This window comes from Podarcis bocagei, assembly GCF_964188305.1.
Source record: "Podarcis bocagei genome assembly, chromosome: 4".
NCBI lineage: Eukaryota > Metazoa > Chordata > Lepidosauria > Squamata > Lacertidae > Podarcis > Podarcis bocagei.
This window is the reverse complement of record NC_138128.1, coordinates 11,873,355-11,901,087: the sequence shown is the minus strand read 5'-3', so window position 1 is coordinate 11,901,087 and position 27,733 is coordinate 11,873,355. Positions and strand designations below refer to the sequence as shown.

Sequence of the window (27,733 nt, the reverse complement as noted above, 5' to 3'; positions counted from 1 at the left end):
CCTCATGAGAATAGAAGACTCCCTGGAAAAGACCCTGATGTTGGGAAAGATGGAGGGCACAAGGAGAAGGGGACGACAGAAGACAAGATGGTTGGACGGTGTTCTCGAAGCTACCAGCATGAGTTTGACCAAACTGCAGGGGGGCAGTGGAAGTCAGGAGTGCCTGGCCTGCTCTGGTCCATGGGGTCACGAAGAGTCGGACACGACTAAACAAAAGTCCCACTGAACATATTGGGACTTGCTGCCGGCTAAAGCAACCTGGCTGCTGCCAATCAAAGAAGCCGGCTGCCGCCATTCACGTGACCAGCTCCAACCCCTGCGCTAAAAGCTCATTCTCCTCCCAGCTCCGCCTTCCGCCCCGCCCCTCTTTGAAAATCTGCAACCGAGCGTGGTTTCTTTCCCCGCAGCCACACTCCGAGACTCCCCTCGCGACCTTACAACCGCCTGGACCGAAGCCAAGAGGGAAGAAACGCAGCGGCGGTCCCGCCCAAGGAAGGCGAGCGCCGACGATTGGCTCGAGGGCGCCTTCTGTGCCGCGATAGGCCGGCTGAGGAAAGGGCCTCGCTCCCCTATTGGCTGGCTTTAGCAGGAGGGCGGCTGTAAGCAAGGTAGGTCGAGCGGGCGGAGCTTGTGTTTGAGAGAGTCGGGGGCGGCCTGAGGTGATTTTGTGCGTTGTGTGTGTGTCGCCGCCGGCCGAGCGGTGAAGTCCGGAGCGGACATGAGCGGCGGCGTGTACGGAGGGGGTGAGTTCTCCTCAGAGTGGGAGGGGCTGCTCCTCTTTTTCTCTCTCTCTCCCCCTCCCCCCCCGGACCGTTAGGGCTGCGCGTTCCACCGGCTCGCTCTCTTCCCCGCGGGGAGGGGGAGGCTGCCGCCGCCGCTGGTCCGGCAGAGCCTGAAAAGGCGCCTGTGCCTTTAAGGCGGGGCGACGGGAGGGAGAATTTCGTCCTGGGCAGCTTCTCCCCGCACCTTGACGCGCCGAGGGGGAAAGCTTTCCTCTATATTTATTTACTTTACCAAGTTTAAAAACTTTTTAAAAAACCGAACGTTATTATTATTATTTTAAATCTGAATGTAGGAAATATGTGAACGGTTTTTTTATTTTTTAAAGAGAGGGGCTAGATAACCATTATGAATTATTCAGGTTTGCCTGAAGGAGAAAAGCTTTTGGCAGGTCTGCCTTCACATTAAAAAAGGGATTCCTGTGTTAATATTCAATTCATGAAATTGGTTGTAAAAAAACAACAACCCACACCCTCGAAGCGGTTTACCAAAAAAGAGAAAAACAATTAAGTGATCACTTAACCAATAAAGCACTTGATTATTTATTTTTTCTACCACTCACTATATTATAATTATCTCTAACGGGTGTACAGAAAGCTGTGGCAACAGCAGACAGCTTAAACAAAAATACAGAGTTGCATATAAAGACGTTGCATTTAATACAAAGTTATATATAAATCAGTGTCAATTCATTTTCCTTCTGGGGTACCCTTCCTTTGCAGCTTCCAGGTTCTCTCAACCAGAGTCCAAGCAAAACTCAGCTCACCCACAGCCTTTCAGAACCATTAAAACATGACTTCTGTTTCAGTGTATCTGAAGAAGTGTGCATGCACACAAAAGCTTATACCTAAAAATACTCAGTTGGTCTCTAAGGTGCTACCTTATAATTTTAAAATTCTTTTGGAAGGATTCTTTTAAAGTCTTTCTTAGCTCATATAACTTTTTTGAAGACTTGATTATTTTAAGGGAGTTTTTAGGTTTTTAAGAAGAGTCTTTTTAACTGTCTTTTGAAAGAATTGTTTTAATTTATTTTGACTACGGCAGACAAATACGGCTACCTACTTGAATCTAGTATAACAGAAAGTAAAAAGCCACAGTAGAATAGACAAAAATGAATTAAAACTCATACAAACTTTCTGAACACTTGCGTAGGCTCGTCTAAATAAGAATGTTTTCAGCAGTCGCCAAGAAGAATGCAGTGATGGTGTCTGCCTGATATCAATAAGCAGGGAGTTCCAAAGTGTTTGTGCCACCGAACTAAACGACCCAAGTTCTTACAGATGCCGTGCGGATACTATGTGGCACCTATAAAAGTGCCAATTCCACCGATCGCAGTACAGTGGTACCTCAGGTTACATACGCTTCAGGTTACATATGCTTCAGCTTACAGACTTCACTAACCCATAAATAGTGCTTCAGGTTAAGAACTTTGCTTCAGGATGAGAACAGAAATTGGGCTCCGGCGGCGTGGCAGCAGCAGGAGGCCCCATTAGCTAAAGTAGTGCTTCAGGTTAAGAACAGTTTCAGGTTAAGAACGGACCTCCGGAACGAATTAAGTACTTAACATGAGGTACCACTGTAGTCGAGTGGCACATATGGTTGCAGGCTATCTCATAGGTAATAGGTGTCGCCATGTTAGAAGGATATACGGTATTTATCATAAAGGGATCTGTAGAAAGAGCACTGTGTGCCTTTAAAATCTTAAAGGTGGTCCTAATCTACAATAGCCTATGGCACACTTTGCAGATTAATTCTGTGCGTAGATTTTTGGAAGCAACCTGCAGTCCCAATGTGATATTGGAAGATTGAAACCTTTTCTAGGTGTCCCACTGTTGTTCTTCTCTTTCAATGTCTTGAGATTTAGCCTTTTACCAATAAACACATGTCTGATAAGGGTTTGTTTTTAAATCGACACAAATTTGAATTTGTGTTTGCAGATGAAGTTGGTGCTCTGGTGTTTGACATCGGCTCCTATACAGTCAGAGCTGGCTATGCTGGGGAGGACTGCCCAAAGGTGAGAGCACAAGTGAGACGTCAGATTGATCAATAGAATTTGGGTTTCCTGTGCAAAGAACTCCTGAAATACTTGTATATATTGTGGGATAACTCTGTATTCTATAGCAAGGGACTTGAAATCCCCTGAGCAACGAATGATAGTCCAATAAAATATGGTATATGAAGATCATGTACAAAGGTACACAAAAAATCGTCTGCTGGAACCTCTGGTCAGGAGAGGTTATCAGTAGCTGTTTCGTTCTGCTCTGCATTTTAAATAGTAGCATTTGCAATTTCTTGGTATCATGTTTCTGCAAAACACTGAGCCATTTCTTGTCAGTACGCCTTTGAGCCGATGCCAACGACTGGGCTCAACAACTGGTTCTGCCCCAACTGGGCTAGGTGAACTGGAGCACTTCTAAAGACCTTCCACTCCTGGAAATCAGGTCTAAGTGCTCTGGACCCACAACTGTCCATTGTGAGCACCAAACTTAGCAGAGTATAAACAGAATACTGTGAAGTATAACTTCTTTTATTTCTAATAGCTACTGCAAACTAAAAAACTAAAGAGCTACTGGCTTGCATGAGGGTTACAGCTCTCATTCAGCCATCTAATCTCTGCATAGATAACACACAGACTCCCCACAGAGTCAGGCAGGAGTGGAAGAAGCGAAGAGCAGTTTGCCCCCTCCTTTCTGAAAACATCATATCAGGAGATTCTCGCAATGGGAGGGGGTGAAAATATCAACATTTCTCTCCCCTAACACACTTAATACCTATCATCTTTCTTTTACCTGCCCTGCAATTTTCACCTAAGTAGTTTTTGCCTTTTCCTCTCCTTTGAATAAGTAGTCTTCATTTGATGTGGCTCCCTAGAAATTCTTCCACCAATTACTTCATGTTTTGGCCGTATTTTAAGGGGAATATATTGACAAAGGTCAGAGTTTTTTTTAAATAAGAGGTCGTCCTGGTTTGAGGGGAATGTTATAGTGAGATGGCCCGGGCCAGAGGGATGGATAAATGTGGGAGTCCCATGTTTAAATCTCTGCTTGGCTGTGAATCTCAGTGACATGTTTTGGCCATGTCACCTTCTCAACTAGATTTGCTAGTTCTTGTAGTAAAATATTCTGGGATTTGGGCAAGTGCAAGACAGAGCCTTATAAGCAGTTCAACTATAAATGCAGTTCCAGAGATTTCCCCCCACTCCACGTGTAGTGTGAAATCTTTCTTGAAAAGTGTTTAAATAATGTGCACATTATATAAGTGAGCCAGATTATGGAAAGCCTGATGTATCAGAGAGTGTAGCTATATTTTCATTTTCCCCTCAGTGTTTAGCTAATCCTTTCATGCCCCATACAGAATAGAGGCATGACATGCCTAACATGCTGTAGGAATTTGAGGCAGTAGTGATAACTCTCTCTTCCCCATTAGTTAGGCTTGATGCAAACAGACAATCTTTATGTAACTTTGTGCATTTTGTTTCCAAATCTCCCATTGTAGGTTGATTTTCCCACTGCCATTGGCGTGGTACTGGACCGGGATGATGGGAGCTCCATGATGGAAATTGATGGTGACAAAAGCAAACAAGGAGGCCCAACATACTACATAGACACTAATGCATTGCGAGTTCCAAGGGAGAACATGGAAGCCATTTTACCTTTGAAAAATGGAATGAGTATGGTGCTTTGCATTTTCCTTTCCTTTTTTCTTAAATCTTGAGTATTGATTTCAGACACATCACAAAGCATTAACCCTTTTACTCACAAAATGGCATTGTCCTTTGTGAGAATGTTTGATCTGGAGTTGAAAAGAAGTTTATTCTGGTGGTTTTTGGGCCAAGTGTTTAAAGTTTTCTAGATCTACTTAAAAGCTGTGGATATTCCCTTTAACTTATGTTGACCTGTTTTGAAATAGGTTTTCCTGTTTAGTTTGTAAAGCTGGTTATGGGAAGAATATAACTGCTTAAATGGCAGTGTGTTTTGAAAAACATGCCCCTGTCCTGTCAAGGTTTATCTATGCTCCCCTTTCTTCAAATATTCTACTTATTTGGAAAGACAGTCGCCAAGTGTGCTTGATTAGGACATTCTCCAAATAACCATGTTCAAAAAGGCACCAATGGGACACTGAAGGTAGGACATCTGGAGAGTTGGAGATCCTTCCTTGATCCATGGCATTTTTTAAAAAATACGGATGTATTGCTTAATCATGTATAATGCAAACATTGTTTGCAAACCCTCTTCATATTAGTTTCACATCCAGCCAGCTGTCTGGTTTGCACATAACACTAAACCAAGCCATGGTTCCCTGTAAGGAATACAAACCATCGCTAAGTCTTGTGTCTGCAGAGGACCAGTATTGCTTTGAAAGTGAACTGTTGTCAATTAGCAAGGAGATTGTCTTGTACATTTTTAAATAATCTGATTGTACAGTTGCCTTCATAGGGTTATTCCTGCACCAGTGCTTACAGTGAAGTATAGTTAGAATCCTTTAATCGCTTAGGGCTGTGAGATTGGCTTGAATGCTGTGTACTTTGATTCTTTAGATACAGGATTTCACTGGTGCAAGGATGGAAGCGTGACTAGGATCCCTCATCCTCCTTCCTGACTCCTATACTGTCCACATGCTCAGCCTTGCACTGATAATGTGTTTCACGTTGCATACATGCCTAAGCTAGAGCAGCACCTCCAGCAAAAGCAGCAGATTTAATTTATTTTTATGTTGTTACAGTTGAGGACTGGGACAGCTTCCAAGCCATTTTGGATCACACCTACAAGATGCACATTAAATCTGAAGCTGCTTTGCATCCCGTTCTAATGTCTGAAGCACCAGTGAGTAAAAGCCCAGTTTCTTTCCTTGAAATAGCCCATCAAATTTTGAAGCATAGAAGGCAGTTTGACTGTTGTGAAGCTTGCAAACTTGGGGTGGAAGGGGGAAGAGCAGATAACTAAAAAACCAGGATTTGGTAAAAGAACCTATCAAGATGAACTGTAATATCTGTGACTAGATTGACTGTATGGACATGCTAGAAATGGTTATGAGCACTGCCAGAGAAGAAATGTCAGCACTGAGGAAGTTGTGGGCATGGAAAGGGGAGTAGCAGAAAGGGATGATCTATCTACCCACCCCAAACACCAAAGCAAGTAGTCTGCATCCCCGAGTGGAGAGGTTTGGAGCCTGATTTCTCACAACTTTTTGGATTATCCCTGTAAACCTAAATGTGCAGGGGGAAAACATCAAGACAGGGGTTATTTAAGGCTTATGTCATGTGGATTATTCAAATTAAATGCGGACACAGACAGCTGCGAGCACAAAGTAAACTCGGTGTAGACAAGCCCTTCCTGTCTCAAGTGATTTCTTCCTGTTGCCTTCCTACTCTTAGCTTGTTTCTTCCCTTTTAACTATGGTTTGAAAAGCCACTGTAAACTATAGTTTTAGCTTGTGATTTATGGCTCAGATGCTATATTGATGCACATATAATATGAGACGTGGTCTACTCTGGGAAGGAAGTCACTTGAGATAAAATGCAGAGATAGCATCAGGTTCCAATTTCAAGCCATAGTTTGCAAGAAGCTGATATTTTGTCTGCATTAGGCTCAAGTGATGCTTCTGCATGAACCTGCCCACTGATTTGTAAATAGGGAAGTAACTCACTTTCCTGCCTGACATATTATTGCACTGTGAACATTTAAACAACCTGTTCTGAGTGTGACATGTTTCTGCTCAAGTTATAGGTGAAATTTGTTTTTTATCTTTGCACTCTTGTAGTGGAACACCAGAGCCAAGCGTGAGAAATTGACGGAGCTGATGTTTGAACATTACAATATCCCTGCTTTCTTCTTGTGCAAAACTGCAGTTCTCACAGCGTATCCCAAACACGTTAATGAATAAGTGGACATCATTACAGAGCTTTTTGCACTTTTATAGAAAAAAACAAACATACCGTAATTTTCTGTATATAAGACTTGGCCCCCCCCCCCAAATAATGTCCAAAATTTGAGGGCGTCTTATGCACGGGGGTCATCCTTCCCCATTTTCTTAAATCTGAGTCCCCAAAAATACCCCTTATACATGGGGGTGTCTTATAGACGGAAAAAATATGGTACTGTTTTTAACATTTAAACCAAGGTGTTGTCACTGTGCTAGTCTCAAAGATGGGTTGGTTATATTTATTGAGTTGTAACCAAAGTTATCTCTCGGCTGATATTAAGCCTTCTGTCAGCTGGAAGTGAAACAATTTCCAGTGATTACTTCAATCCTCTGGAGTATATTGGGAGGAGGGGGGATATTAAAAGACCCCTCTCTGTTCTGCTGTTGAAAGACATACAATCAGCTGAGCAACCCCATTGGATTTCAGCCTTGCCAAATTCATTCTCCAGACAGAAATAAAAGACCCTAAGATCTGAATTAACTTTGTATATACTAAACTGCCTAGTATTGCTTATTGAAATTGTTTTTACCCTGCTTCTCAGTGAAAAGGTTCCTATAATAAGCATGCTTTTAAAGCTTTTTTCTGCCTGGAGAAAGCCTTCTTGAATGGCAGGGTATGGTATGGTAGGGTGTAAACTATGGTATCCATGTATGTATGTATGTATGTATGTATGAATGAATGAATGAATAAAACCCAACAGGAGGAATAAATTGCCCATTCAGATGGTGTAAGAATTACAGTAAGGATATAATCCTTTCAGGAACTGGAGATTGGTGTTTGAGTTTCAAGCAATAATGCAGCTCAATCCTATGCATATTTATTTAGAAGCAGGTCCCCCCACTGAGTTCGGTAGAGCTTACGCCCCAGCAAGTATGGATAGAATTGCAACCATAGTGTAGGTATATATTTTTCTTAGCTGCCTTCCCCAAAAGCTGCATGTAATTTTGACAAGAAAGGATGTGCCCTATCAGGTCCAAGAGCAAAATGAACTGCAGTGCCATTTGTGTTTATGTTGTGCCCAAATTCCATTGTCTTCCTTAACCCTTCCAACTAGCTTTGCTAATGGCAGATCCACAGGCTTGATCCTGGATAGTGGAGCAACCCACACCACTGCCATCCCAGTGCATGATGGATACGTGCTTCAGCAAGGTAAGCATTCTTCCAGAGGAGTTGGTAGAAATCTTGGCTGCCCCGTTAATAATTGAGGTTCAGGACAAACAGACGAGAGGATTCCTTTGCCCAACACAGGATTAAATCATTTGAGGAATTTCCCCCACAAAGATGTAGTGATGGGTTGCCGGCTTAGATAGATCGACCCTTCATGAGCTTATTTTAAAGGTATCAATATAAGCCAAAATTCAACCTTCGTATTCAGAATTGGTATACTCTTGAGTACCAGACGCTAAAGAATAAGGCCAGAAAAGGATCATCTTTTTCATGTTTTGTTTGTGTGCTTATTCAGGGGCAATGAAGAGCCTCTGCTATAGAAAGTGCTAGACTAGCGGCCTCAGTCCACTTTTTTAAAAAACAACAACAATAACAACAATAACACCAAACCTTCCCCCCTGTTATTGTCATAAGACCAATGTCTTCAAACTTTACAAAACAGAGATACCTACGCTTTAATGTAACATCTTTCGTTTGCATTTTGTATCTCATCCCTTGGCTGAGTCTTGAGTGCATCTGCTCTGTGAAGTCACTTACCATCTTTATTCTGCAGCCTGGTCGCTCTTGAAGGGTAAGGGGGTGGTTTGTGTAGCAGAATGCTCTTCCGGTCTGCCATTGGACTAGAGAACAGAGGTCCCTGAGAATGCAGAAGCCAGTTGGCCTGCTACTAAGGAAATAGCTCTGTTTATTTGGGGTGGGGGTGACTTCCTGCATGCAAAATGTGATATTGGAAGATTGAAACCTTTTCTAGGTGTCCCACTTGTGTTCTGCATTTGCAGGCATTGTGAAATCACCTCTGGCTGGAGATTTCATTACGATGCAGTGCAGAGAACTGTTTCAGGAAATGAACGTGGAGATAATTCCTCCGTATATGATTGCATCAAAGGTAATAGATTATACTGGAAAGAATGAAAGGGTTTGCTTGCTTTGTGTGTATGTTGGCTGCTTTTGTGAGCCTCTCCTCCAGTCCAGGCAGTATTTCTCAAGCGTTTTGAACTTGGGAGCACCTCTTGAACTTCTGCCTTGTAGGGCCCCAACAACACACAGTTTGCATGTGTGGTCATCTCTCATTTATACAGGGCCTTCAGATCATTTGGCTGAGAAATGTTCAGTGAGGAATGCTCAAGTGTGTTTGAGCCACCCCTTAGATTATAGGGCTGGAATGACTTCCTGGAGAGCTGGGTATAATATGTCCACCACTTATTATTAGGTGGACAATCGGTCTGACTTTTGGTAAGGCAGCTGTGAAGGAATCATCCTACAAACCTGCAAGACAGGCTGCTGAACCACGCTCCTTTCTCCTTTACAACTGTCACCAAAAGTTGCAAAGAGAGGCACTGCCAGCTGAGTGAGCTCCAGACAGTTCCCCCTTGTCTCTCTCAGATCAAGGCCCGTAGCATAAAATCTAACAATCTGGCACACAGAATAATATCCCTTGCGTAATCAGTAGGAAGCCAAAAGCCTGAATCCAATTTAGAAACTTGTATGGTGAAATTGAAGAAAGTCTTGTGGGTCCCATTGGAAACGAAATCAACAAGGGTTCTCTTGATACGCAAGATGAGACAACTTAGAATCAACAGAACAAAGGTTCAACCAGACACTGTGCTTAAACAACTTTCACAACAAATTGTACCCCCTTTTATTTCCCTAGAGTAACAGAGAGGGAAAGATGGACAGGAGCAGGGAAGTTTCTCTAATCAGGAGGGCCGAAGGGTGTTGGAAGTAAATGTCATGTAGCACCTAAGGACAGGGCTGATTAGTGCTTGCCAACACGGGAAGGTGAGAATTGGAGGGACAGCTCCCCTCTTGACTGGTTGAAAAAACTCATGAAACCAAGGCTCATCCTGTGGATTTGTGGAAAGGCAACAAAGAAGTTGGAATACAGGCCCTGTATTCTTGGCCTTTGTTAAATAACGTATTGGAATGTGGATACTTTGAACTGACTCTGATTTGCTGTTGCAGGAAGCAGTTCGTGAGGGCTCTCCAGCAAACTGGAAGAGAAAAGAGAAATTGCCGCAAGTCACAAGAACGTGGCACAATTACATGTGCAATGTGAGTATGTTCTTCCAGGTCTACAAAGAACATAATTTGGGAAGTATGCCTTTCACTAGATAGGATTCCTCTGCTAGAGGTAACTTGGGATGCGGGATCTGTGGCCCTCCAGGTCTTCTCAAGACTTCTACCTTTCATCAGCTGCAGCCAGCTGGCCAGTGGCTGGCGATGATGGAAGTTGTCAAACAACATCTTGGGGCTGGGTGGGTAGGGGAGCATAGGGTCCCTACCCTGCCCTAAATACACTCAGATATAACTAGCACTTGTGAATGTGTTAGGTTTGCATAATCGGGAACAGTGCTTAAAAAAATATGGGGAATGGCAGAAAAACTTGAGAGCCTGTTCTTGCAGTGGCCGACCAGATGCCTGTGGGAAACCCATGCACAAGAGTGGACTCTCCTCTGGCGGTTTCCAGCAATAGGTTTTCCGAAGCATACCATGTAGGCAGAGCATAGCCATCATGACTAGTAGCCATTGATTGCTTTATCCTCCATGAACTTGTCTACTTTTAAAGCAATCCATGTTGGTGATCTTCACTGCCTCCGGTGGGAGTGAGTTCCGTAGTCTAATAATGCACTGCATGAAGAAGTACTTTCTTTTATCTGTTCTGAATTTTATCTTCCAAAATTCAGCTTCATTGGATGCTCCCAGGTTTTAGTGTTGCAAGAGAGGGAGAAAAAACTTATCTCTAGCTACTTCCCCACGCCATCATTTTATAAACTTCTACTGTGTTGACACTCATCTTTTCTCTAAACTAAAAAGTCCGAAATGTTGTAACCTTTCCTCTTTGAGGAGTTGCTCCACCCTCTTGATCATTTGGGTTGTCCTTTTCTGTACCTTTTCCAACCCAACAATATGTTTTTTTGAGGTCAGGCAACTGGAACTGTAAGTAGTATGCAGGTCACTGGGAGAGAAAAGATGAAAGCAGTAATATAATAAAGCCTATGTATGATGGTGTGATGGAATCTCTTGTTTTAGGTCATTATTGTTCTAAATTAAAAATGTCTGTCATCCTGGAGTTCCCACGTATAGCAACGTGGAAACTTGAGAATTTCAGGATATCGCAGCTTGATTACTGTGAAGGTTTATTCCAGGGGCAGGTAGCCTTCATTTCTTAGGTCTGCTTTAGTATACCTTACAGGTTCTGCTAAGAATAGCCTTAATTTTGAAGATGGAAGCTGTTGGTTTCTGCTCTCTTCACTGTGCAGCGAAGTGCATGTCACAAGACAATGTTTACATTCCACAGTGTTGTTGGGGCAGGAAGCGAAACCTCTATGGCATTTTATTTGTAGCTAATGCAGACATTTCTCTGCTAAGATTTGTCCTTCTGTAACTCTGAACCAGGTCTGTAACTCTGAACCAGGTCTGCCATTTCACTGATTCTTCTGGGGACTCTCCACTCTCCATAGGTCATCTACTCTGAGTCGCTGAGATATTACAGATATATGTCAATGTTTTTGTCTGCCTAGGATTCTCTTGTATGGTCCACAGTTCCTCCTTTCTTTGATCTTCTGGTGTTTGGAACATGAAACCTCATACTTGTTTCTTTTCAATACTTTGTCCTCCACAGTGTGTGATTCAGGACTTCCAGGCTTCTGTCCTCCAAGTGTCTGATTCAACTTATGATGAGCAGTATGTTCTTTTAAAATTATTTTCCACTTTACAATGGCTAACTTAAGTAACTGGGTGATTTCCAACCTGAGCCTGTGAACATCATACTAAATTATTGTTTAGCGTTACAAGAATGAGCCTCTCCTCTCGCTGGGCTTGCACTTTTTCCTACAAGCCACCCCAGCAGGGTGTAAGGAAGAATTTGAAAGCTTTTGGTTCTGTCTTTGATTAACCGCAACTTGACATGTTGTCAACACTGGACAAACTGTGGTTAATCTTAACTCTGGCTATGAAAACAAACCAACTACAAACCATAGGGTGATACTCAGCTAAGTTTTTCTCAGAGTAGACACATTGAAATTAATAGTCATGGCTAAGTCAGGTTTATGAATTTCAGTAGGCCTACTCGTGAGTGAAACTTAGTTGAGTGTCACCCATGGTTTATGAAGCTGACTTGTTTTCACTAACCATAGCTGAGAATAACAACAATTTAGGGCAGGTAAAAGTTGCTTAAAGACAACCAGCAAGCAAGCAGTTTCTTAAAAAGACAGAAGCACTTTTTTCAACCTCATGCAGAGCTGTTCAAACTTGGCATCAAGGATGGGGGACATTGTTTGCATTGACAGCTCTGCCAGTGTCCCCTTAGAATGGTGGACTAGAACCTGAGAGACCAGGGTTTGAATCCTCACTCAGCCATGAAACACTCTGGGTGATCTTGAGCTGGTTGCTGCCTCTCAGCCGAACCTACTGCAAAGGGTTGTTGTGCAGATGAAATGGGGAGGAGAACCATGTACACCCCCTTGAGATCCTTGGAAGAAAAGGTGGTATATAAATGTCATAAACAAACATAATGTAAGAATAACCTGTCGGATCAGGCTAATGGTCTAGTCAAGCACCCTGTTCTCATAGTGGCCCACCGGGTGCTTGTGGGAAACCCAACAATAAACATCCATTAAAATGGCAAAAGTGGTTTATTTCCCAAATAAGTTTTTATCAATTATTCTATTTATGGTGCTTGTAATTAAACAATTACAAGCACCACAAATAAAGAGTTCACTTGTAATATGTCAGTGGTTCAGTATTCATTTCTTCTCTTTCCAAAATAGATTTTATCTTAAACAATTGCAAGCGCAGTAAATAAAGAGTCCACTTGTGATATACCAGTGGTTTAGATTTCGGACGTTTTGTTGCTAAATAGGTGTAAGGGGTGCAAGCTAGCCAGCCAGGCCAACCCCTCCTTCCCAGTGTTCCAGTTTTAATAGCTAGTGAAACTGTTGGGCAGAGTCTCTTAGTGGTGAAGGGATGAGACTGTGAAAAGAACTTGTAGAGCAAGGAAGAAAAAGAAAAACAAGGGCAACATGGAAATCTTGGGAGAGGGGAAGGGAATTGTTTGGATATGGGAGGGGTACATTGCTCTAATCCCTTCCATGCCACAAAGATCTCTGGGTGGCCTTTATCAGTTCCCTGTTTCCTGGGATTGTTGCAAGAAAAATTTGGTGTGTTGTGCATGAGAACTGGGAAAGAAAAACCTGGCAACGGTGGAATGCCTTCTAAAAATGAGTTGTTTCTGCCCTCCAGGGTGGCTGCACAGATGCCCACGGTACATTACGAATTCCCCAATGGTTACAACTGTGACTTTGGTGCTGAACGGCTAAAAATTCCTGAAGGCTTGTTTGACCCTTCCAATGTAAAGGTAAAACTAAGTAGGACAGTATGTGAGATTGCATTTTGTGTGCAAGCATCTAGCTACATTATGGAAGTATATAGGAATCAGCAAAGTTAAATGTCCTGGAATCTTTTTAACTGTTTTAAACGATTTGGGGAAGATAAGAAATAGCAGGATATTTGGAGCTTCAGATGAACCAGAATGTGTCTTGCATTACATTTCTCATAGCATTACATCAGGGGTGGGGGACCTCTGGTCTCTGGGCCACATTAGATCTGGCAGGGGTCCTAATTTGACCCATGAGGCCATTTCCTCCAACTCACGTCCATCTGCCTTGCCTCTGAAATTGCAGGTGACTGCAGGTGAAAGCGTGGCTGCCATCACTTTGAAATTGTGTTGATGCCATTTTCAGCTTGTCACCTGATTCCATAATAGTGCCATGTCATCAACAGGTGGTTGAGGGAAGTGGGATGGGGGCAGGAAGGATCTGGTCTGCCAGCTGGATCCAGTTCCCCATCCTTGCATTATATGATTGACAGACCATGAATTCCAGTAAGGAGCATCCTCTCCTGCAAGTGGTATATTTCCCCCCATATCCTCAGTTTTGTAGAACTGGTTGGCCAGCAGGCCAGCAAGCTAGCACAGCTCACCAGCCATGTATTGCAGCCCATTGGGAGGTTGATAAACCTCTGTTGTTTTGTTTTCTGCCTGGGATTGCAAATACAGTATATGGTTGGCTGGGTTGGTTCGATGGGTCATACATTGTACTGCTCTGATGAAGACTTTCTCTTTCCCAGAAGTACCCACACGCAAGACCATTATGACTTGCCCTCTGATAAAGTCCATTGTTTCAGACTGGGACTTACCTGTTGAAAGGAAAGATCCACCCTTGCCTTATTTTGGAACAAGTTTAGTAGCAGTTCTAAACTGGATAATAAGTTGGGAAGAAAGATTTTATTTTTATAACATTTTATAATTTCGGTGAATGGGCAGTAAGGCACACACTAATAGTATTTGGGCCTCCCCAACAGCATTTTCTGATTTTGCAACCGTTCTCCCCACTGCTTGTGCAAGACATTTCATGGGCTTTGTGCTATTTTTAAAAAGAATGGGCAAACTCTCACACACTGAGAAGATATGGCCAGGCGAGGATTCTCAAGAGCTACAGCCCCCTCCTCAACCAATGTACCTCCTGTCTATGGGGCTGAAAAAAAATCATACAGGGCATATTCTATCACACTGTTATCAATTTGAGTCTACTATAATAGCAGCATTAACTTGCCATTTTCTTTCTTCCCTCTCCAGGGTTTATCTGGCAACACAATGCTTGGCGTGAGCCATGTGGTAACTACAAGTGTCGGGATGTGTGATATCGACATCAGGCCAGTAGGTATTAGTTAGGCATGGTGGTTTAATAGAAAATAGACCAGGGAGTGATTCCCTTTCCTTAGCTAAAATTCAAAGTGCCCTGAATAGTGATCTGCTCCACGCAATGCTGTTAAAAGCCTGCTTGCATTCTTCAAGGGAGAGCTGGTGTAATGTCTTGCCTTGGCAACAAACTTGCTTTGTCACCTTAGGGGAGCTACTGCTCTTTCAGTCTCAGCCCTTCCCATCTGCAAGGCGGTGGTGGTCGCACTGACTTGATGTAAGATAATGTTGAAGTGCTTTGCATGTCCTCTAAAATACTGCATAAATGTTAGCTGGTGTGTGTTGATAATACATTAGGAACGTAGAAATCTGCCTTATACCATGTCAGGCTATTTGTCCAGGTGGCCCAAGCTTGTTTATCATCTGACCATAAAGATAACCGGAAACTTTTAAAGAGAAGGTACCAGGGCTTGGACCCAGGTTTTGCTGTGTGCAAGACATATGCCCTAACCACTGAGCCAAAGTCCGTGTTTCTAGTAGTTTTGAAATGATTTACCCTACCTTTCCATCCATGTAACCCCTGAAGGTAGCCAGCAATCAGTTACTACATTTAAATGGACCTGAAAATGAACAAAATCCCAATCGACAACATTCAAAAAGAGAAGCAGCAAACCCAGGCAGATGGTTAGTTACCACCCAGGCATTCTGACTTGACATCTAAAGGCAATGACTAATGGGCAGACTACTCTGCCCTGTGGGTGCCACTACTGAAAGGCCCTGCCCCAAGCCATAACTCTGCCAGCTGGTAGGATATGGAGCAGGGCTTCTGATGATCTAAACCTGTGCGTAGGTTCGTGGGCAAGGAGGTGGCCCTCCTATGTCTCAGGTGGTCAGGCTGATCTGTGCTCTTGAGGATTGCAGCCCTGTATGTTGCAACTCACTCCCATTGCAACAGATAAGATAAACTTTTGAGTAAGAGCGCCTAAGACCACAATGTAAAATGTGAAGCTAGGATTCCCTGTAGTGCCGTTTACCATGAGATGGCAGAAACTAAACTGGGCTGGGGTTGCCATCTTCATGGTCCAACACAGCTTGATTCCCTGCATACCCACATTCTGTATGGGTGCTTTGTCTCTCCCCCACCCCCCAGTCATCTTCACCACCTCTGTCAGCAGCTTGCCCAGAAGAATGAGCAAATGTAGAAAGTCCATGAATAGATATTAACGTTGTCCATGCTAGATTCATTTCTCAGGCTGGTGAATTAGATATTCCCATCTGCCAAACTGTAGGTTTTAGTACGGAATTATCTAGACTTCCTATGTAGCTTTGAAGAATTTACCTAGTGGGAAAGTTCATTTCTTGTGTCTTCTACACTGGAACCACTCACAGGTCTTAAGCATGCTATTTTTTCTTACACTGTTTTATCAGCAGAGTGAAGTTGTGACTTGTTTCTTTCAATATATATATCTGTGTTATGAAGGGCAACAGAGGAAAAAATACCATTATAATGAGTTCTGCCTTTGTTCTCCAGGGTCTCTATGGGAGTGTGATTGTAGCAGGAGGGAACACCCTACTACAGAGCTTTACAGACAGACTAAATAGAGAACTGTCTCAGAAAACACCTCCGGTGAGTGGCTACCAAACAGCGAACATTTTCCTTGTACTTCTTAAATGTGTGCAGGTATTTGGCTATTGGAACAGTGCTCCTGCCAAACATGAGACTGGTGAACTGCAACCAGTTCAAAGAGAAAGATAATGCTTCTAGGCATATACAATTTAAAATAACAATAAATACTTTATTCTCTTTTGATTTCAGAGCATGCGACTGAAGTTGATAGCGAACAATACAACAGTAGAGCGAAGGTTTAGTTCCTGGATTGGTGGATCCATTTTGGCTTCTTTGGTTAGTAGATCGATAAGGCTTGATTGGTGGGCAAGCAGTGCTGCTCAGAAATGTTACCCAAGATGATTTGGGTAAGACTTCACACCAGTGAGGAAAGTTTGCTAATGGGGAGAAATCTGATGGACCAAGTGTGTGTGTATAGGAACAATAAAGCAATTTTCCCACTGGAAACTACTATAGGCATGATTACTATTTCAAAACGCCTTCTTGAGAAACAAGATCAGACCTGAACTTCCTTGTTTCTCCTTGCTTGTCATTTTTAGAGCAGTGACAACCAATGTGGTTCCCTGTGGATATTGTGGGACTCCAGCTGGCCAGTTGGACACCTAGGAATTCCACAAGTCCAACATGAGAACAATAGCTCTTTTCAGCTTCCTGTCATTACGGTTTCCGTTTCATACGCTGCACTATCCTTTCGAAGAAAAGGCTACCATCTTTGGTTTTGTCTCTTGCAGGGGACCTTCCAGCAGATGTGGATCTCCAAGCAAGAATACGAAGAAGGGGGGAAGCAATGTGTAGAAAGAAAATGTCCATAAAACCCTGGTTTTTTATTATAAAAAAAGACAGCTGCCTTCCCCAGCGCTTCTAATATTGGATAGCTTTAGCATACTCAGGAATCAAAAGTTTTGTGTCTCTTTTGTAGGAAATGTATACTTTTTTGTGCATTCTGCAATCTCCCATTTTTAACAAACCATAGGTATTTTAAAAGGCCAACATCATTCTGTCATAGCAGATGGATGCCCACATCCTTTGTAAATGCAATAACTCTTATACAAACTCTTTTTATAATTTTTGTATAGATATATATTTTCTGCAAAATTCCTGTCCCCCCCACTGGAAACGAAGCTATAAACTGTGGATGTAATCTCCTGCCTTTCTGAGAAATGTGTCTACTTTCAGACTAGTCTTCCTTGTTACGTTGGCCTTAATAAATTCCTCTAGTTTGTCTTAGAGTCCCTTTGTGTTTGTTTCAGAGAAATTCTATTTTACATTCACACAACTCATTAAATGAGGGGAGAATGGATGGTATTCAGTTCTTGGTTGAACTAATCCTTGCCTTTAATACTACTGTTTGCTAGATCTGCAGTAATAGTGTTCTATTTGTGTGAGTTGGAGGGATGGTCCTTGAATACAGGAATCATTTAACTTTTTGCTTCCCTGCTGCCCATGCTACTTGCATCAAAAACTGGGGTTAAGATTAACAGACCTGAACCAAATCCAGCCCAGCTGCATAAATTGTGCATATTTCTGCAACTTTTGATCATCTCATGGGCCAGAGAGCTCTACATGACCCCCGAAACCTAAGTAATTGCTAAGTAAACTCAACATGAGGACCAGAAACTGGTTTTTACAAAAGCCAATCTAGATTTTAATTAGAGCACACCTGTTTCTTTGTGACTGCAACTACAAACTACCGTATTTTTCGCCCTATAGGGCGCACCGGCCCATAGGGCACACTTATTTTTTGGGGGGTGGGAAATAAAGAAAAAAAATTATTTCCCCCCTGAGCCCCAAAGAACAAAGAAGCCATGACAGCGAGCGGGATGGATCCCGCTTGCTGTCCTGGCTTCGTTTTTAGCCTCGGGGCTGGGGGTCCGGGAGCGAAGGCGAGGTTGCGGAACCTCACCATCGCTCCTGGAGCTTGCTGCTATCCGAAGCCCGGGGAGCGCGGCGCTGTAGTGCGGGAAGTCGCGCCAGGATCCCAAGGCTTGCGGAGAGCTGCCCGAAGCCCGGGGTGCGCCTCGCTGCGCTCCCCGGGTTTCGGGCAGCAAGCTGCTGTCCGCAAGCCTTGAGAGCCCGGTGAGAACTCCTGCCGGGCTGCCAAGGCTTGCGGATAGCTTCCTGAAGCCTGGAGAGCGAGAGGGGTCGGTGCGCACCGACCCCTCTCGCTCTCCAGGCTTCAGCGAAAGCCTGCGTTCGCCCCATAGGACGCACACACATTTCCCCTTCATTTTTGGAGGGGAAAAAGTGCCTCCTATAGGGTGAAAAATATGGTATGTGCCATGACATAGAAAACAGTTAATTAAATGGTTGTTGACAAACAAGTCTATGAAAGAACAAATATTTTACAAGAAAGATGAAACAACTTTATTTTGGTAGGGGCGGAAATGAACTTGTTTTACATCACATGGTATGTTTTGCCTTACTCTTTGTCCATTTACAAGCAGTTCAGAAGGAGGAATGTTTGTGCCACAATTCCATCACACTCTGCCAACTTCACGTTAACTTTGAGACTGAGCACCAAGATGAGGGAATTGTTTCTGTAAACGCTTCTCTCTCTGCTTCTGCATATTCCTCTTCCTTGATTCATTGCGCAAATATTGTTCAAGTCTGAGTCTGCAGGAGAAAACCAACCAGTGCAAGTTAGCGTATAAGTTGTTTGTTTTATTTACAATTATATACAACAATGTGTATACAACAATGTTTTTAGCAGGTGCCCAAGAGAGTACAGTGAAGGCGTCTGCTTGAACTCAACAGTTCCAAAGTATAGCCGCTGCCACACTAAACATGTTCTTACAAACGCAGACACCTGTGTGACACCTGCAGTGGTGCCAATTCTGCCGACTGAAGTGGTCGAGCAGGCACATGTAGCGCAAGGCGATCTCGTAGCTCTCCCAGACAATCAGCAAAGCAGGACAAATGGTAAGAGGACATATAAAAGGGTCTGGTTTTAAAAGCTGCTGGTCTTACCTGTTAAAACGATTGACATTTGGCAAATAGTAGAACCGCTTTCTGTTATGCTTTGCATTTATGTACCAAGGGATTGGCCATTCCCTAAAAGTGTACCTGCCAATGACAGACGAGGGGAATGTGTGAGATGAGATTCTTTTGAAAAGCTCATAATTATGTCTAGCTGCCTCTTCCCACCCCAAAATCTCAGGATACATTACACAACATTTTAGAGCCTATTTTTAGCTAAAACATATCAAAGCACACACACAAGCATCAGTCCCTAGTTCACTGTCAGTAGCTGATCTGCCCTGACCAGTTCTTATCTGAGCAAATTATTTGGTGGTTTCTGATGATAAATGCAGGATGGTAGGTTAATTATTTTAGGGCAGTAGCAGCACCCCCCCCCCGCCCCTTTCACTAAGGAAAGGCAAAGTGATAACCAGTCTTCCCAAGGCTCCACTGCCCTTTAGAAACTGAACTAGCTGTACGTGAAAGGCAGCCCTCACCTTGCAAAGCACATAATGGAAGACTCCACCCCATACATTCAAAGTTCCCTCCCGCTCTGAATAGCTTACAGAGAAAATGTGCCAGAAAGCTAAGAACGTCAAATGGTAGAAGAGACTTTTTTTTTTGGTTCGCTCTTAACTTAAATGGGGAGTTCTTTCCACAATACGTTTTGCTTGAATATATGAAACTGCCTTGCACTGCACCATGTCATTGGTCCATGCAACCCAGTCCTCAAACCCTCTTATTTCTAAAGTAGGTGTGGATTCTTACGTGGTCAAAGAGGCAGTAACTACACACAAGGCAGCAGCATGAGCAGGGCTGGCCCTACTATTAGGCAGAGTTGGGCAATTATGGGGTATCCTATGAAGTCTGCCCTTAAAAGCTAGCCTGCTGCCCTCAGGTGTGATGAAGGATGCTGTCCCAGTGTGGAGGTAAGATTCAACTGGCAATCCAGTTGGCATCTGCTCATGGGATGTGGGGCACCATCTCTCTTGTCCTTGGCCTCCGGCAGCAAAATGTCTTGAGTTGCTCCCAAGGACCAGGCTTATAGAAGTACAAAATAAAACTTTAGGGGGAAAAGGAAAACTAAAGGGAAGGAAACAAGCCTCCCCTCCCCAACACAAAACCCAGTGAGGATTAAGCATGCTCACTGGCCACTGAATGCTAATTGGATGTTAGGGAAAAATATTTTAAAATCTGCTGGCAGAGGGATTAGAAAAAAATCTGACACTGAAAAGGAGCATTCCACATTGTTTAGCGCTTCCTTGCATGTCCCAGTGGCACTGTCTATTCGGACTGGCAGTGGTTCCCTGAGGTCTCGGGTAGAAGTCTTTCCTAACTCTGCTAGCTCAAAAGATGGAGAGGCCAATGATTGAAGGTGGAATGTTGTACAAAGTGTCTGCTCTACACGGAGCCATGCTTAGTATATGCTCTCCCCACTACACAAATGCTGCTCGATAAACACCAATTCTTCCTTGTACCAAAATACGCGGCCCAAGAAGTCATGTCTCCATTCGCCTGGTCTCTCTTTCTCCTGGCCTGTCTGTAAGAGCCGCAAAGCGTCTTCCCTTTCCTGGATGACAAGGTCCATTCTATCCATGGAATCTTTCACCTGAAGACCACAAAAAGAGTGTTTCAGCTCCAAAGCCACCAATCCACGTGAAAGAGCCTGAGCCCAGGGGACCTCCAGTTTTTCCCAAGCTGGTGCTCTCCTGATGTTTTGGCCTGCATCTCCCATCAACCCCAGTCAGCACAGCTGTCACGGCTGATGGGAGTTGTAGTCCAAAACATGGAAGGCATTCTGTTGTAGAATGTGCATGGGCTTAGCAGGTTTTTCTTGTCTCTACAAACTAAACCACACTTTGCTGGGAAATGTGTTTGTGAAAGGCCCATTGGAATGAGAACTATGAAATATATAGAAATCCCTTTCCTTGGAGTCTGCGCCAAGAACTTGCCAATGGATTGCGCTTTAACAACCTGAACCATAACTACACTGTCGTTGGCAGCACTGCTGTTGGGTGGAACCTCTTCACCAGAAACTACAACCAGGCTCTCTGTGACTCGTATCCCTTACTTACAGACTTACAGTGGTACCTTGGGTTAAGAACTTAATTCGTTCCGCAGGTCTGTTCTTAACCTGAAACTGTTCTTAACCTGAAGCACCACTTTAGCTAATGGGGCCTCCTGCTGCTTCCGCGCCGCCGGAGCACGATTTCTGTTCCCATCCTGAAGCAAAGTTCTTAACCCGAGGTACTATTTCTGGGTTAGCAGAGTCTAACCTGAAGTGTATGTAACCCGAGGTACCACCGTATTTCATTTTACCATGTGTACTTGCACCAGAAAAAAATTCAACTGGAAACTGCTTCAGAATCCTGCACCCACTCCTTCGCTGCCAGGGCTCACGCAGCCAGGGTTGGAGACAAAATACAAGGAGGGTGAGGGCAAATCAAGTGTTTAAGGAGCCTAATAGAATTAGGGAAAGTTTAAAGACTTGCTTCATCTTATCTGACTCCTACATAAATGTAGGTAAAAGTTGTAAACAGTCTTTGGAAGAACTGCAAATGCTGCTTCCTTTACAAAGAAAATAGGGTTGCCCATGTCCAGGTTAGAAACTGAGATATGAAAGCTAGGAGCTAAATGGCACCTTAAACCTAGGTTATGGGTGCAGCAACAGAATGTCTAGGAACACTTTTTTATATAACAAGTATACAAAGCTGAAAATGAATGAACTGCAGCTGAAATATGATGTTCATTTTTCACATGGTCTAGTCCTTCCCCTGCCCACCCACCTAATATTCTTAAGAGGGTCTCTTCTCCAGTCTTCAGAGAGTAGCTGGAAGTGGGGAGGCAGAAAAAGGTCCTTCTTTCCTTCCACTTCATAGTACTGCACCCAGATCTCAGAAACTACTTGCGCTAATGAAATTCCCTGTCGCAAAATGCACCTAGGACAACAGGAGTTTTGAACACTAGCAGTGACCTCGGCATCATGTTACCTTATCTAATCGCTCTGGGCTTGGCATTGGCAGCCTCTGCCGTTTTGCTTCTTGCTCCAACGTTAAAAGCATGTTTCGCTCTTTAAGCAGGACGTACCTAAGTCGAAGAACATATTGGTAAGTACTAACAGATTGTTAACTGGGACTCGTTTGCCCTACACACAGGGCATGCTAACCATAGTTTAGTGTTATGTCAATAAGCAATGAGAAGCTGGGGCTGAAATTCTTCCACCTCCCATGTAGCTGGAGGTGAAGTTTGAACATTTTTGCTTCTGCCTTTGATTAACTATTGCTTACCATGTTGGCTGGACCCAGAACTGTGGTTAATCTTAACTGTGGTTTGCTTAAACTGTGATTTGAAATGGGCATGTTTGAAAATAACTATGGTTAACTGTAACCAGAGTTAGTTGGTTCTGGGTCATATGAGAAATTACGTTTAAACTAAAGTGGAAGCAAAAGCTCTCAAAATGCACCTTATGGCTGTCCACATGCAATTCAATAGAGCTTTCTGAAATGTGTGAAATATTGTCCAGCCACCTGTCCACAGCTTCTTGGCTAAATTATAATGATATAGGGACACTGGGCGTCACAACTAGCAGAGGAAAAAGACAAGTTAAAATGAACTTTACTTCTAAGACAAACAGTGCAAACTTGGAATAATTATAGGATGAAATCAGGCCCAGAAGTTTCCCTTCTTAGCATTCATCTTAAAGTCACTCAATGTTTTTAACAAGAAATCAGCCATCAGAGTTTGTAAATTGGGGAAAGGGTGTACACAAAGGGATTTAACAGATGAAAGTTTGCTAACATGGAATGAGATAGCTTAAAAAACAGGAGGCTAGGTACTCCATGCTTTCAGAATTTTCAATTAAGGAATCTTTTGTCGAGTATATGGTAAGGAAGATGACAATATGAGAAATCACAATGGCAGCTAATAAATCAAAAGGCCTCTTGGCAAAAACCTACAAATTATTGATTGACCTAAGTAAAAAGGAGTCTGTCTTCAGGATAAGGTGAGATAAAGAAGTGGGATTTACTATGCCAGAATTGAGATGATTTAAGATTTGACATACAGTAAAAAATCTGCACTAAGTTTATCAATAAGGGAAAAACAGTACAAGCTTTTATTGTACCAATATTTAACTCCTGCCAGGTTGAACAGAATATTTATGGAAACAAATGTTAAGTGTTGAAGTGTCTGGCTGTAAGTGCACAACTATGTTACACATGTGGTGGGAATGTCCGCAATCTTATGACTTTTGGAAGCAATCTGAGTCAATAATATTAATGGGTTAACACTGAGATTTTCCCCAGTGTTGATTTTAACTGGACTGAGGAGGATATTCCTGGATTCTGAAATCATGACCAAGCAGTTCTTGAAATATTGTGCACAAGGATGAAATGAGTACAGTAACTTTAAAGAAACACAAGCCATTAGATACACTGAAATATACTCACCAAAGTTTGTGCAAATCCTCACTGCTCTTGCCTCGGAGCTGTTCTACAGTCCAGGAATCCCCTGTGGAATCCACTAAGTGCATCAGTGTTTTGGCAGGGGGACAATGACTGCTCAAATTTATATGGGGAACTGTTCTAAGGACCCAACCAGACTGAAATCTGCTTTGCACCCATGAAAGCTTCACCAAAAATGAAAGTTAGAAAAGGTGATACAAAAGATTCCTCAACATTATCATGTATAATCATTATCATGTACAATCAAATATTTTTAAATGAACAGAATTAAATATAAATAATGCTAACATATTATTGGACATGATGATATCTTCAGGTGACATATTCTGAATAAGAGTGTACACCTGAACAGTGATTTTACAGACACATGAAGATATACACCAGCACAGAATGTGCTGCTATTGAACTTTTACAATCCCACCTAGCTTACATACCCACAAAGTGGGAGGCCAGAAGGGGAGTCAAGATAAACAGATTCTGAGTATCTTACCAGATTTGACTTCTGTCTTTCCCCAGTTTTTTGGGTCATCAAAAAATTCCTCCAGCCCATTCCGAGGCAAGGAGGTATGAAGCAACATACAGGGAGAGACCGTTTCTACTTTTGTGGCATTCTTGTGCAGGTTGTTAAGGATGAATCTGAAGGACAAAAAACCAGGATTTATTTAAAAAAACAACAAAATGATATAGGCACACACACACAAAACCTATCAGGGATGCTGTAGCAGTGAATATTATGCATCAGCAGGAGACTGACTAGATGACTTTTCAAGGACCCTCCTATTCTACAATTTCATATAAACAAATTTACCTAGTTTAAAGCAAATGTTTGAAGTGTTTAAAATGGTTTTTAAAAACCGAATATCTGAACTAAAATCACTTTTTGAGGAAACCTAGATATTTCTTTAGACACTCAAGAGATTTCAGATCTGGACACTGTATGGTGGGTGACCCCTCTAGCAAGTTAGTCTACATAAGAGCTATACTATAGAAGCCCATTCCCCCCCCCCCCCCAAGAGAAGGCTGCAATTTATTGCATACAAATCAAATCGAACTCCCTGAACACGGCTGGGCTTTGATAACATAACATCATAGAACTGTGGAGTTGGAAGCGACCCCAACCCCCTGCAATGATGTTTAGTCGGAATCTCCTTTCTTGCAACGTAGAAGCCATTGGTTTGAGCCAGTGTGGTGTGGTGGTTAAGAGCCGTAGACACGTAATCTGGGGAACCGGGTTCGTGTCTCCGCTCCTCCACATGCAGCTGCTGGGTGACCCTGGGCTAGTCACACTTCTCTGAAGTCTCTCAGCCTCACTCACATCACAGAGTGTTTGTTGTGGGGGAGGAAGGGAAAAGGAGAATGTTAGCCGCTTTGAGACTCCTTCGAGTAGTGATAAAGCGGGATATCAAACCCAAACTCTTCTTCTTCTTCTACCACCCTCCAGAGCAGGAGAAAACAAGCCAGTTCCAGCCTTCCATGGGGACAGAACTTTGAGATATTTGAAGACAGCTTTGAAGATTGCAACTCAACGTCAGGAAGAACTTTCTGACAGTAAGAGCTGTTGGACGGTTGGAACGGTCTCCTTTGGAAAGTGGTGGACTCTCCTCCCTTGGAGGTATTTAAAGCAGAAGTCGCCTGGCTGTCCGCCGCAGATGCTTGAGCTGAGATTCCTGCATTACAGGAATGACGTTCGGGGTCCCTTCCAACTCTGCAACCCTATGATTCACCTACCTCATTGAACGTGGTAGACTGGTGAGCCTACTGGTTTCCCTATTGCCACCCTGTGAGATCAGAATGGTCAGTACTTGGATCGCCAAGTTGGAGAAAGGGGGAGTTAAAAATACAAAAACAGTTAACCAATGTTCTCCCTCACGGTTTCCTTAACTGGCAACAATAATAATACTTTATTTATATCCCGCCCTCCTCAGCTGAAGCTGGGCTCAGAGCGGCTAACAACAGTAAAATAATACAGCATTCTAAAATCAATTCATTATAAAATCAGTTCAAATCAAATTGATGGTAACCATTGGGCTAAATTTCTGTGAAGAATTACCAAAGGAGGAGGTCAGGCTGTGCCTTGGCCAAAGGCCTGGTGGAACAGCTCTGTCTTGCAGGCCCTGCGGAAAGATGTCAAGTCCCGCAGGCCCTAGTTTCTTGTGACAGAGCGTTCCACCAGATTGGAGCCACAGCCGAAAAAGCCCTGGCTCTGGTTGAAGCCAGCCTAACCTCTCTGTGGCCCGGAACCTCCAAGATGATTTTGTTTGAAGACCGTAAGGTCCTCCGTGGGTCATACCAGGAGAGGCGGTCCCGTCGATACAAAGGTCATAGGCCGTACAGGGCTTTAAAGGTTAAAATCAGCACCTTAAACCTGATTCTGTACTCCACCGGGAGCCAGTGCAGCTGGTATAGCACTGGGCGAATGTGATCCCGCAGCGAGGACCCCGTGAGGAGTCTCACCGCAGCATTCTGCACCCGTTGGAGTTTCTGGGTCAGTCTCAAGGGCAGCCCCACGTAGAGCGAGTTACAATAATACAATAGTCTGGAGGTGACCGTCGCGTGGATCACAGTGGCTAGGTCAGGGCGAGAGAGGTAAGGAGCCAACTGCTTAGCTTGGTGGAGATGAAAAAATGCCGCCTTTGTTATAGCTGCAATCTGCGCCTCCATTAAAAGGGAGGTGTCAAAGATTACACCCAAACTCTTAACAGACGTTGCTGCCACTAACTGCGCCCCCGCAAGAGATGGGAGTTGCCCCCCAATCCCATATCGTCCCGACCCAGCCAGAGGACCTCTGTCTTCGAAGGATTTAACTTCAACTGGCTCCCACGTAAACATCCAGCCACAGCTTCCAAGCTGTGTGTCTGGGGCCGAGTCAGGATGGCCATCCATCAACAGATAGTAATAATAACACAATAATAATTTTAGTTATTTATTATTATTATTATTATTATTATTATTATTATTATTATTATTATTATTATTATTATTATTATTATTATTATTATTATATAAAAACCGTAAGGAAACATTAAGCATTGAAAAAGTAGCTTGGCTTGAACACGGCACGGGGGAAATTCAAGGAATAAAAGGAACACGGTAAAGTGAGGTCGCAGGGCGCCTCCCTCCACCCGCCCGGCGGCTGCCCACCTGGGAGGAGAGGACGCCGACGGGCCGCCCCAGGTCGCTGCAGCCAACCTCAGGAGCTTCGAGAACGGCCGGCAAAGCGCCGCCGCCATGACACCTCCCGTTTCCCACAATGCTCACCGGCCGCCGCCGGAAAGCGTCGGCCCAGGCCCATATAGATTGCGAAGGATGCACGCAGGGGCACGCAGGACTAACTTCCGGTTTGGATCGGAAGCCGCTCTTCCTTGGGGTTTCCTTTGGGTTCAGAGCAGGGTCTACCCTGCGCAGCGCTGAGCATTCCTAGAGCGGACCTCCTTCCCCTATTACCATTGTAAATTTAAGGGGGAACGGTTCAGTTTGAGAAGGAAGCGCTATATGTATACCTCTACCTTTTCGTTTCCCCACAATGCTCCTTTGCCTTCGACCGCAGATACAAGAAAAATTGAAGAGGCGACCGTGCGAGGTCGTCTTCCGCAGTAAAAACGTCGGTCTTTGGGCACCTTGAAAAGCGATACCACGACCACTATCGCGAACTATAAGCAAGAAAAGGAATCCATCTCATCGTGTAGTTGCGGGCAAGGTGCCCCCAAAGGAAGGGATTTTTAAATCCGTTTTGGCTGACGTGAAAATCGCATTGGATTGAGAAATTAAGGATTTTTTCCATCAACAGTCACTGAGCAGTGGTTGGACTCCGCCAAGAAACGAAATATAGAGAGGCTTTCCTGCTCTTGTTCAGATCTCATTTTTGAGGGGTTGAAATCCTGCTTTGATTTAGCTTTTTAAACATTCACAAATGAACTCTTCAAATGCAAACACTGCTCAAGGCCCCCATTATTATTATTATTATTAACGGTGCAAGTCAGTGAAGTGTAACTGTGTGTAACTGAACACCCAGCTGATGCTTAAAGGAGCTCTTACTTCTAATGTGCAATATGAATAGTGGATTGAGTTGCAGGGAATGATGATGATGATGATGACGGCGACAACATGTCGCTTTATCT

At 43.5% G+C, this 27,733-nt stretch overlaps 2 protein-coding genes across 2 annotated transcripts; one reads left to right on the top strand and one right to left on the bottom strand.

Moving 5' to 3' along the window:
* Window positions 1–576: 576 nt before the first annotated feature.
* ACTL6A (actin like 6A) lies at window positions 577–17,423 on the top strand. The gene is made up of 14 exons (XM_081190476.1): window positions 577–743; window positions 2,718–2,794; window positions 4,276–4,450; window positions 5,503–5,603; window positions 6,541–6,638; window positions 7,758–7,852; window positions 8,650–8,756; window positions 9,833–9,922; window positions 11,493–11,554; window positions 13,112–13,226; window positions 14,505–14,585; window positions 16,099–16,194; window positions 16,384–16,470; window positions 16,926–17,423. Exons 1-14 carry the CDS (start codon window positions 719–721, stop codon window positions 17,004–17,006), a joined length of 1,290 nt encoding a protein of 429 aa, XP_081046602.1. The 5' UTR covers window positions 577–718; the 3' UTR covers window positions 17,007–17,423.
* A 1,111-nt stretch (window positions 17,424–18,534) lies between these two features.
* On the bottom strand, window positions 18,535–26,912 carry MRPL47 (mitochondrial ribosomal protein L47). Its single transcript, XM_081190668.1, has 7 exons — window positions 26,757–26,912; window positions 24,106–24,251; window positions 23,601–23,661; window positions 22,143–22,239; window positions 20,631–20,761; window positions 19,162–19,257; window positions 18,535–18,807 (listed from the first exon to the last, which is right to left on the bottom strand). The coding sequence occupies exons 1-7, from the start codon at window positions 26,843–26,845 to the stop codon at window positions 18,693–18,695; spliced, it is 735 nt and encodes a 244-aa protein (XP_081046794.1). The 5' UTR covers window positions 26,846–26,912; the 3' UTR covers window positions 18,535–18,692.
* Window positions 26,913–27,733: the final 821 nt, after the last annotated feature.

Coding starts and splice junctions, on each gene's coding strand:
- ACTL6A (XM_081190476.1), top strand. CDS start 719: ATGAGCGGCGGCGTGTACGGAGGGG. Junction 6,639..7,757: donor AAAACTGCAGTTCTCACAGC/GTATCCCAAACA, acceptor CCTTCCAACTAG/CTTTGCTAATGGCAGATCCA. Junction 16,471..16,925: donor GATCCATTTTGGCTTCTTTG/GTTAGTAGATCG, acceptor TGTCTCTTGCAG/GGGACCTTCCAGCAGATGTG.
- MRPL47 (XM_081190668.1), bottom strand. CDS start 26,845: ATGGCGGCGGCGCTTTGCCGGCCGTTCTCGAAGCTCCTGAGGTTGGCT. Junction 24,252..26,756: donor TCGGCGTCCTCTCCTCCCAG/GTGGGCAGCCGC, acceptor TTTGTCCTTCAG/ATTCATCCTTAACAACCTGC. Junction 23,662..24,105: donor AAAGACAGAAGTCAAATCTG/GTAAGATACTCA, acceptor TGGATTCCACAG/GGGATTCCTGGACTGTAGAA.